At 39.9% G+C, this 10,301-nt stretch overlaps 1 protein-coding gene and 1 long non-coding RNA gene across 9 annotated transcripts in view; one reads left to right on the top strand and one right to left on the bottom strand.

Annotated features, from left to right (window-relative positions):
• The first annotated feature begins 211 nt into the window (after positions 1-211).
• LOC123984890 lies at positions 212-10,294 on the top strand. Of its 3 annotated transcripts, none has more exons than XR_006828551.1 (4): positions 212-700; positions 856-899; positions 9,448-9,540; positions 9,647-10,294. It is a non-coding gene; the product is annotated as an uncharacterized LOC123984890 (long non-coding RNA). The 3 variants fall into 3 exon arrangements; XR_006828550.1 differs by lacking the exon at positions 856-899 and adding an exon at positions 5,333-5,483 and having other exon boundaries at positions 215-700; XR_006828549.1 differs by lacking the exon at positions 856-899 and having other exon boundaries at positions 223-700.
• Positions 5,099-10,301, bottom strand: part of LOC123984881 (pleckstrin homology domain-containing family A member 5-like) — a 92,513-nt gene continuing 87,310 nt past the window's right edge. For 5 of the 6 annotated variants that reach the window (XM_046072099.1, XM_046072100.1, XM_046072101.1 and 2 more), the window contains one exon: positions 5,099-5,438. In XM_046072099.1, the coding sequence (XP_045928055.1) occupies positions 5,377-5,438 (62 nt within the window). In that variant the 3' untranslated portion in view covers positions 5,099-5,376. Of the gene's footprint in view, positions 5,444-10,301 lie in introns of all 6 variants that reach the window. The other variant, XM_046072102.1, reaches the window with a different exon arrangement.

Here is a 10,301-nt window from a genome sequence, read left to right as displayed (position 1 = left end):
TTGCTGTCCTGAGGCTGTTGGGGACTTGTTACTGCAGAGAGCCTCAGGACCAGCTGGCTGAGGGGACTCTTCTCTGGTTTCAGCTCCTGGTATGTTAGGGCTTTGTGATGGGATGTCTGGGGGTTAACTGATTTTAAGTGACTGTAAAATTTAATTGATCTTTTTTGTATTTTTAGTAAGAGGGGGTATTGGCTGAGCTCTGCACAGATTATTTGGTGTTTTTCTCAGCATCTGCAGGAACTCTGTGTGGAAAGATTGTATGCATTTGGCCTTGATGAAATATCTCTATGATAAATAGAAATATATGAAAGATACAATTATAAGAAGGTGGGTAAAATATTGCACCACTAGCAGGATAAAACTGAACTTTTCTTACAAAACGAGTGAGTCATCTTCCCAAACATGTGCGATCTTCGGCATTGTGGCCTCTCAGCTCCACGTGTTCAGACAAACAGAAAAATGATCCAACTCAGAAAGTGCTGAAAAGGCACGTTCTTATCTCAGCCAGGTGCATCTTTCTGCAGGCACCAGCTCTCCTTTCAGTGGCTGGAGCCTTCATGTGGTTTTGCTCTCCACTCAGCCTGTGGATCCTCTGACCCTGCTGGTCTTTGGGTGACTTGTTGCATTGAGATGAAGGCCTGCTTCTGTTCTGCCTTTGTGAGATGAAGAAACAGCTCCCTTCCTAATTATGATATTTCAGGTAATTAATTGATTGATAATGAATAATTACAGGCACACACATACCACAATTCATCAGTTATTATTAGATCAGTTATTAATAAGATTTCAATCTCCAGATCTACATAGGCTACTAGCTTTTTTAGGAGCTTTCAATCACCACTTTGTCGTTATTAGCAGATGGAGTTTGCTCAGTTGTCATGCAGATGGATCTGTCAAATGTAAGTTTCATCCACAGCACTACATGTTGGCATAAAAATGATGTTTATTATTGACAAAACAATCCCAACTCAAGGTCCACTTTCAGCTTTTCCCAGAACTACAGCTGAATTCATTTGTCAGTTAATTGGTTAGTGGTCAACAGGAAATGAATCTGCTATTTTGTTTATCGATTAATCATTTCAATCATGTTCCATCACTTAAAATTTTTCATCATCATCATACAGTTTTTTGTTAATTGTGTTTGTTTTTTGATCGGTGTTATAACCAGATCAGAGGAAAGTGCAGGCTGTGGGTGCAGTGGTGGCACTTTGACCTATTTTACAGGATCCTGTGTTTGGATATATAAATTTTTGTAAACGGGACCTTTTCATATTCTTTTAACCCTCAGTAAGTGCTGACTTAGTGTATGTGTGGTCCATTGGTTCTAAATTTGGGGGTCATGCCTTTCAAGAGATCCCTAAATAAATTGAAGTTGGTCCGGAAATAGATAATCGTGTTAAAGATCATTTGACATGCAACAAAAAAAAAGCAGAAAGCATGTTTTAAGAACATCAACATTTATTTCACATGATATATAAAACAGATGGGGTATGAACTTTTTGCATATTGATCCTAATAATAATAATAATAACCTCTTATAGTTATAGTATTCACTCTTCTTTTCAGTGTGTACATAAATTATGCTATCTTGTTTTATTTTTATTTTTTTACAGTTTATACATCTCTTTTAATTGTCTTTTATGTCCTGAAGCTCCATAGTCCTACTTATTGCTTCTTATATGTGCTGTTCTCTGATTCTTCACCACCTAGGACTGATTCAAAAGCAAAATGTTTAATCTGTGCCATGTCCTTAACCTCTTTACTGTATATCTTCTAAGTAATGTAAACCAAAGACAGAAAAACAAAAAGAGAAACAACTGATAAAGCAGACTGGAAATCCACACACTGTGTTTGTGGTCATCAGACTTCAGGAAATTCACACTGTTCTGCAAAACACTTAGTTCTGTCCAAAAAAGAGAAAAAACAGCAGCATGAAGTGGCACCCTGTTGAAGTAAAAATCTGCCTAATGTTCATATGTATACTTTGTATATATTTATATATGTATATCCAATGAAGGACAATCTGTTATGTTGCAGGTGCAAAAGATGTGAAAATAGAGCGATAAGGGAGCCTCTGGTCTCAAATAAACATAACGATAAAAATCAGAGCAGATTAAAATCCAAGAGCATCGGCGGTCACTTTGGGGTTAGAGTAAAGCACTGCATGTGTGTCCAGTTTTGGTGCTTAGCCCATCTGCGCTGAGGCTTCTCAAGTGCTCCTATATACAGTTGCACACTCACCTCCAGCAGCTCAGTAACAGCGAATATCCCCTCCTCCAGATCAGTAGAATATTCTAGCAATTATGTTAAGATGTCTTTATACTTAGTAAGCTATCAAAAGTTGTGTATATTGATGTATGTAGGTGACACATATCTATGGAGCGATATTACCCCTAAAACAAGTCGTACTTACAAGTCAAGATTGTGAAATGGTTTAATTCTATACATTTATATTTCTAGTATGGCCAATTAACTACAGCAACAACAAAAACAAAGAAAGGGAAGAAGAAAATTGTGGTAATATTAGCCAGCGGGCTAGCTGACCGAAGGATGGGGGAGACTGGCAGCCAACAGAAGCAGGCTGAATTACCTTTTTGTTACATGTTATTTACCATGACTGGATAAATGGCAAAACTAACATTTTAACAATGTATTGATTTGAGTTTATATTGCAACGCTGATGGGAAATGAATTAGCAGTGTCTTAAATGCCCTTTGTGACAATGGACTGGGTGGGCAGGGTTTCCTTTTTCATTCTTCACACATTCACTTTGGTCACTTTTTGTGTACAACTCTAGAGTGCAACTCTATAAATCTATCAAAACTGCAAATCCAAGCATAAGACAGAATTCTTGAAGCGAGATTGGGGAGGCAGTGGGAAAGAGCCAGGTCATACCTTTTTTGGAATGAACAGGTTTTAAACACTTTTGCATTTAGACATCTGTCAGACGACGATATACACTGAACAAAATTATAAAGGCAACACTTTTGTTTTTGCCCCCATTCATCATGAGCTGAACTCAAAGATCTAAGACTTTCTCTATGTACACAAAAGGCCAATTTCTCTCAAATAGTGTTCACAAATCTGTCAAAATCTGTGTCAGTGAACACTTCTCCTTTGCCGAGATAATCCATCCACCTCACAGGTGTGCCTTAGGCTGGCCACAATAAAAGGCCACTCCAAAATGTGCAGTTTTGAATGGGGGAAAAAACAAAGGTGTTGCCTTTATAATTTGGTTCAGTATATATTTAGACACTGACACAAGTTTTGTTATTTTAGCTGTTCACCAAAACACATTCAAGTTACAGTTATATAATGAACATGTGCAGTGCAGCCCCTTCTTTTTCAAGGGACCAAAAGTAATTGGACAGTTGACACAACATGCAGTCAAAGGAGCTCTTAATTCAAGTGAAACAGGCCACTCTTAGGCTGCAGAAACTTAAAGATTGACCAATTCAATACTTTAAGAATGCACTGGTGAGATTGGCCTGGATATACACCAAAGACAACAGTGGTGGATGGTCGTAGGATCCTTTCCATGCTAAAGGAAAAGTCAGCCAGCCAAGTGAAGAACACTTTAGGAGGTAGGCATATCATCATCCAAATATGCCATAAAGACTTCACAAGAGAAAGTACAGAGGGTTCGCCACATGGTGCAAACCATGGATGAACCTCAAGAATAGAACCAGACTAGACTTATAAAATAAATGCGACAGAAGACAGAAGCAGCCAGATGAATTCTGAAGTGTTCAGGGATATACTGTCTGCTCAAAGCATCACAAAGGAGGAAATGCAGCATTTTGTGACGTCATTGGGTGCCATACTTCAAGCAGTCCCCACCTGCAAAGGATTCTGGGCAAAGTATAAAAAGATTTTTATCCATCCGTTATCTATAACTGCTTATCCTTTGCAGGGTGACAGGGGTCAAAGGGCAGGACAGGTTAAAAGTTACTCACAGGGTTGACACAGAGACAAACACCATTCACCCTCACATTCACACCCACAGGAAACTAGGTGGCCAACAGGTTTGAAGCCAGACCCCTCTTGTTGTGAGAAGACCACCGCAAACCACTGCACCACCTATTCTTCTATTTCTGATTATGTTCATTTGTCCAATTACATTTGAGCCCCTGTAAATAGATTAATATCATAGTTTTGTTCAACCCCTTGAATTCAAGCTGAAAGTCTGCACTTCAGTTGCATCTCGATTGTTCATTTCAGTCCATTGTGGTGTTGTACAGAGCCAAAATGCTGAAAATTGTGTCACTGTCCAAATATTTCAGGACTTAACTGTATGTGGCAAGGTCCTGGTGTACAGTGTTCTATTAGTGAGAGATGAATGTACACAAACATATCCTCTTAGCAGCGGAATTTAAGTTTGGACCTGGGTTGCAGGGCTTAAAAAGGTTTGTCTACACAGGAGGTGTTTCAGCATTTTTCAGTCGTCTGCACATCTGTTGGAAGAGACATACTCCTATTTTAAACAATCCAGCTGAACAGCAGCAGTTTTACTCACACTACAAATGTGTAGCTGTGACCTGAAGCATATTTTTATACTTCAAGTATGACTGGGCTCTGAGTGCTGCCAATTGTGTCTGTATAGACACAGATAGAGCATCCTAACTGCTGCTGTAGCCAGCAGATCAGTCCGTCGCTGTAATGGGCAGCCACCAGGTGTTCATTTGTGTTGCTGTCAATGTGGAACATGCTGTTCCTACCAAATAGCATTGGTGTTCAGGAAACCTACCACTGATAAAGACTCGACTGGATAAACAGTAATAATACAACTAAAACATTGGTTCAGCCTTTCTGAAAAGACAGAAGATAGACACAAAGGTGGTGCAGCAAACACTCCTTATTAACCCTTACCTATTTTCGTGACTGTACGGCTGACAATCATATAGCTCAAGTAGTTTAAGAAATCAGCTGACCCTTGCATTAGTCACTTCTTCCTTGTCCTCTCAACTCCTTTTTAGTTTTTTGCAGTCTGACTCATTTTTGTCAAACTGACTGATATATAGAGGCAGACATAGTTTATAACTCTCAAGACTCCAAAGAACATTTCTGCTATTCAGCAGGTATATTTAAGCTAAAACAGACATATCTACGTTTTTAATGACTAAACCATTTCACAATCTTAATTTTGTGCAGAAACATTTTGGGACAGATATGACTCCACAGAATTAGTGCTTTGCTCAGGGAGATCTAACAGGATCTTAAGTTCCAGTCAATCTGCCTTTCTCTCTGTCTGTTAGCAGGGCTGTCATCCTCTGTCTCAGTCTCCTTGTGGGCATGTAACAGTAGTATCAAAGTAGTTCTGTTGTAAACGCAGGAAGCCGTGGAGCATGCTCGGTGCAGGCTGGCTACATTTGGGCTTTATGGGACGCCAGTGTGGATGCCGGCGTCACTCACGTGTCGCTGCTCACCAAGGTAAACGTCTGCGCTGCAGGGAGGAGAAGAAGAGAGGGAGAATGCAAATAAGAGTGAGTCTGAGATTCTGCCGTCATGTTTATTTTTATCCTTCACTTTGGCCTTTACCAAGCTATGGAAGCTTATGAACAAAAAATGCAAGCCTTAATCTCTTTATATCTACCACTCTTTGGGGGTGCATAAATTAAACAAAGGAACATTTGTGATTGTCAAACCATTATTATACACTTGGGTTAGTTTTACAAGGATTTATTATTTGATTGCCAGAGAACTTTGAAGGTAGAGACACGACATCTTTTTAAGCAGTGGCGGAAGAAGTACTCAGATCATTTAGTTAAGTAAAAGTAGCAATGCAATAATACCTGCATTCAAACTCTTACACAAGAAATAGTATTACTGTATTAAAAGGAACATGCACTTTAAATATCAAAAGGCAGCAGAAGGGCTCTCTCAGTGTTATATTATCAGATTGTTATCACTGATGCTATACTGTGTAAACAGCATTTTAATTAATTTAATTTAATTACCTAAAACTGTATTGCAGGACAGTTGTGTAAATCTACCAAACGTGCTCTGCTCTGACAGTTTGCCAGTCCGGGATACAACATGCTGGATCGGAGTGTGTAGCTCTGAATATATGCAGCAAAGGAAGCCCAAAAGATTGCCCAAATCTAGTCCCACAATTACATTCACAATTCTGTCTCATCTCGTTGTCAAACCTTGGTCTATGTTTGTGAATGTATCTACAGTCTTGCAAATCTAACCTAAACCAGACTTTTGTCATTAATTTTCATTAACTGTGTACTTAACCATTCTTTGTTGACAACAAAAGGCATTCTGACAGCACAAACCTCCTGTTTTGCTATTACACCCAAACATCCTTGAGTTGGAGTTCAAGCTCTAACTCAAACTCAATGTCCTCTCAGAACTGAAGTGAAAGGCTAAAACAATAATCACTCAATGTCCGTCTTCCCCTTAGAAGTTGCAGTTTCATTATTTAGCTAGTGGAGAGTGCTGTCTGTTTGGCTTGCATTCTCTGCAGGTATAGCGTGGACTTGTTCAAAGCAGATGTTGTTTATTTTGTATTCATACACACAGTTGATATTTTCAGAAGCAATTTCAATCTGCACACAAAATTAATTTGCTAACAGACACACTAAACAAGTGTACAGCCTGATCTGAGATAAGTCTGTGGTCACCATGTAGTATAGACAGTGTTGTACCTTTATGTTATTATGTGTGTACGTGTGACTTCAGCAGTGTCATATTTAAGTGATTTTACCAAGGCTTATCTGTCAGTCTGTGCTGTAGGTGCTGCATACCATCTTGGTTTTATTACGCTTCTTATCTTTGATTTTCTTTGATTACCAGTCTTGACCAAGTTTTTATTAACTTAAAATGAAAAAGGTTTCACCGGAGGAAAGGGGGTACCGTAGCTCCACCCCCTTATAACCAATCTGTAGGAAGGGACATCCCTCCTGAGTAGTGATGTCACTGGCTGGAGGGAGTCACATACGCAGGACGGGATGACCCAGGTATTAATTTGGATTCCTCCGTTTGAAAAGAAACCAACATCTGATAATCAAACTATGCACTCGTATTTGCTCGACTGAGGCAATGAAAATGGCATCAGTTTAAATGTAATTTGTCCTCCTGTTCACCCTATTTGAGAATAAATAGCACTGCATTCTTTTTGCAAAAACAGATATCTCCGTTTGTGTTTATTATCCTAAACCCTGTTCTTTTTGTATGCGCTGCAAATGATCTTAAAGAGGTGGTATTATGCTTTTTCCCTTTTCCCCTCTCCTTTATTGAGTTATATTCCTTTTTTGTGCATGTAGCAGGTTTGCAAAGTGAAAAAGCCCAAAGGGAGTTCCCATCTCCCACAGAAAACTCTGCTCTGAACTGAAAACAGCTCGTTTGTAGTCCAACCGTCATATAATGCTCGCCAAGCAGCTACTCTGACATGCCCTCAAAAACAGTGGTGGAAAAACGCTGAGCTGCAGCACATACCTCTCCTCTCCCTTCCAAACACTAGCTACCCTCCAGGCAGTCAGTGGACATAAAGTTGTTACTGTGATGTAGAGACAGAGCTCAGTTAAAACTTCATGGATGAAAGATACTTTTGTTACAGATTAATTACTCACCATTCTGAAACTCTTGCTCCAGTCCATGTTGCCAAGCTGGTCGGCAACATGTACAGCTGAAACGAAGCCGTGTGTCCCAGCTTCTCACTGACCCGCACATCTCTGCTTCTGATTGGCTAGTAGGAACTTGGAACTGTGCATGTGCAACTCCCAACAAAGATCATTTAGAGACAAGATGTATCACTCTATAGCTAAAACGAGGCCTTCAACACAGGGTGAAAAGAGGAGCTGCTGCAATGTGCAGTATGAGAAAAATATGGTGTTTTTTGAAAATTAAACCATGTAAACCTGTTCTGGTACAACCCCTAAATAGGATTTTGAACCTGAAAATGAGCATAATACCACCTTTTTAAATGATTTTTTTATTGAGCACTTTAGTGAAAATCAACGGGTCATCTGTTTCGCAAATGAACTAATATTCAATTATATGAAGTTTTATTAGTCTATAATACTCAGAGGTAATATTTTGATTTATTTAACGTTTCCTTCCTCTGCCATGTGAGTCGCCGTTTCTTATTTCTCCAGTTTATGTGCGTAGGAATGGCTCAGAGTTTGCATGAAGGACTGCAAACTCCCGTCAAGTTTGTTTATTATAGATCATAACCGTTGATTGGGAAGTGGCGTACTCACGTTTCCAGCCCTGTTTTGTGCATACGCACCATTTATAATTGAGGCTCAGGAGCGGCAGCAGGGATTTACCTTCTCAAACTTTAGTCAGTAAGCTTTTCTTTATAATGTGAACAGAGGAAGACACACACACACACACACACACACACACACACACACACACACGTTTAGGCTACTGGCCACAGAGGAGTGCGACAGTTAGGAGGCAATTAAGAGTTAATTGAGTAGTTTACTCAACTCACATAAGCAAACTCACATAAGCAGTCTGTGTTTCTACATTGTATCTAGCATCTGGAAAATGTATTGTCTTTGATTCCAATTCAGTCATTTTACTGTTCAAATGCAATCTTTGCTCAGTTTTATTGCTCATTTAGCAGAAGTAGGGCCCCAGAGTTCCCCACTCAGTTTGAGATACCATTCTGAAGAGGTAATCTCTGAAAATCCATTCATTGTTGGATTTTTATTTATCCTTATATATAATATTATATTTATGTGTTGATTTATATTTCCCCTAAATAGCCAGATCTAAGGGGACTGAGTCTAAAAATGTTGGTATCAACCCAATCAAGTCCAATACAGTATGTGCAGGGCTGTGGCCAGCTTTTTCCAATGCCTAGAAGCCCACCAACCTAAAGTTTGGACTAGCAACCAGCTAAGTTACATATTCTAGTACAGAATACAAAACTTTTGTAACAGCATTTGTTATGAACACACACCTGTAATAACCTCCCAGGTGATATAAGACGAGCCCAGACTGACCACTTTCAAGTCAAAGCTAAAAACCTTTTAACAACGTATGTAACACTGCCTACTACTGAACTTCTTAGCTTTGCTTTTAAATAGCCTTAATTTGTATTTATTTTGAATCTCTTGTATCACTTGTCTGTACTTTTTAAAATTGTAAATATTTTACCGTTGCCATATATATGCTTTTACCCTGTAAAGCACATTGGAATGTGGTGTATGAAATGTGCTGTACAGATAAAGTTGCCTTGCCTCGGTAAGCGAGTGCACTGGGTTGACGTGAGATGTGGTCTTAGTTTTGACAGACACAGATGCTACAACTTTAAAGATCACAAGTACAGCAGCAATGGAGGGAGGCTTGACTTACACGCCAACATGTTGTTGTTGTTGTTGTTGTGTTTCTTGTCATCTGCTGTTTGCTGGTTAGGAGAATCTAAGCTATTCTCTAGCCTCTCCTCTCTGGTGATTTGCTCTGTCATTTCCGATTCTTCCTCCCTAGGCTCTGGGCTCGGCGTCTCAGGCTCAGGAGTTTGGAAGCTACAATCAGCAGAAGCAGAATGGGTCACTGTTGCTAGGACAAGAAAAACAACAGGTATCTATTTTCACAGTCTTTTGTATCCTTTAGATCCCTTTGCCCTTGTTCCACACACATAGCATTTTCTAGCTTTAAACTCAGCTCTCATCACCCTGGTTTCCAGCAGCAACGGCAGCTCGGACTAACTTCCTGTAGGCTACCTGCCCAGCACCGGCAGCAGACACAGTGAGGGACCAGCTGGGGATGGAGACCAAACCAGAGTTAAACGGAGAGCGAATATTCCTCCGCCCTGAGGTGGCTCAAGTAAATCCCGTAATGCAGCTCTAAATCACTATGCATTACTTGCCTTGACTGACAGGTGTCTCAGCCTATAGTCTTTCTGGCTGCACTGATATGGGGTCAAAAGCATTTTGGGACTTAAAAATGGAGTCACACGCCAGAGAAAGTTGAAGAGTTCTTAGCACAAAGACACACCCACACACACCTGTTTTCGGTGGTAGTGTTCGTTGGCGAGCTTGTCAGTTCTTGCTCTCTGCTTTCGTCATCCTCAAAAGGCTGAAGGTTTACAATCTCCACATGCTGAGGCTCCATACCCAGGTCCAGAATCACCACCCTATTGCTTTCACACAGCTGAAACACAAACACACAAAGACCTTAATTAGAAAATGGAGAGTTTAGCATGCTGTGCATGGCCATGTTGTGCAGGAAAAGACATCTAAAGAGCAGTATTCGTAGAAGGAATTAGCCAGTTCTCTTTATTCAAAGCAAACTGGAAGTCCACTTTTTTAATCATAGCAATAGGAATTGTGCTTCCAAGT

This window comes from Micropterus dolomieu, linkage group LG16 (genome assembly GCF_021292245.1).
Source record: "Micropterus dolomieu isolate WLL.071019.BEF.003 ecotype Adirondacks linkage group LG16, ASM2129224v1, whole genome shotgun sequence".
Lineage (NCBI taxonomy): Eukaryota > Metazoa > Chordata > Actinopteri > Centrarchiformes > Centrarchidae > Micropterus > Micropterus dolomieu.
This window is presented reverse-complemented; position numbering and strand designations above follow the sequence as displayed.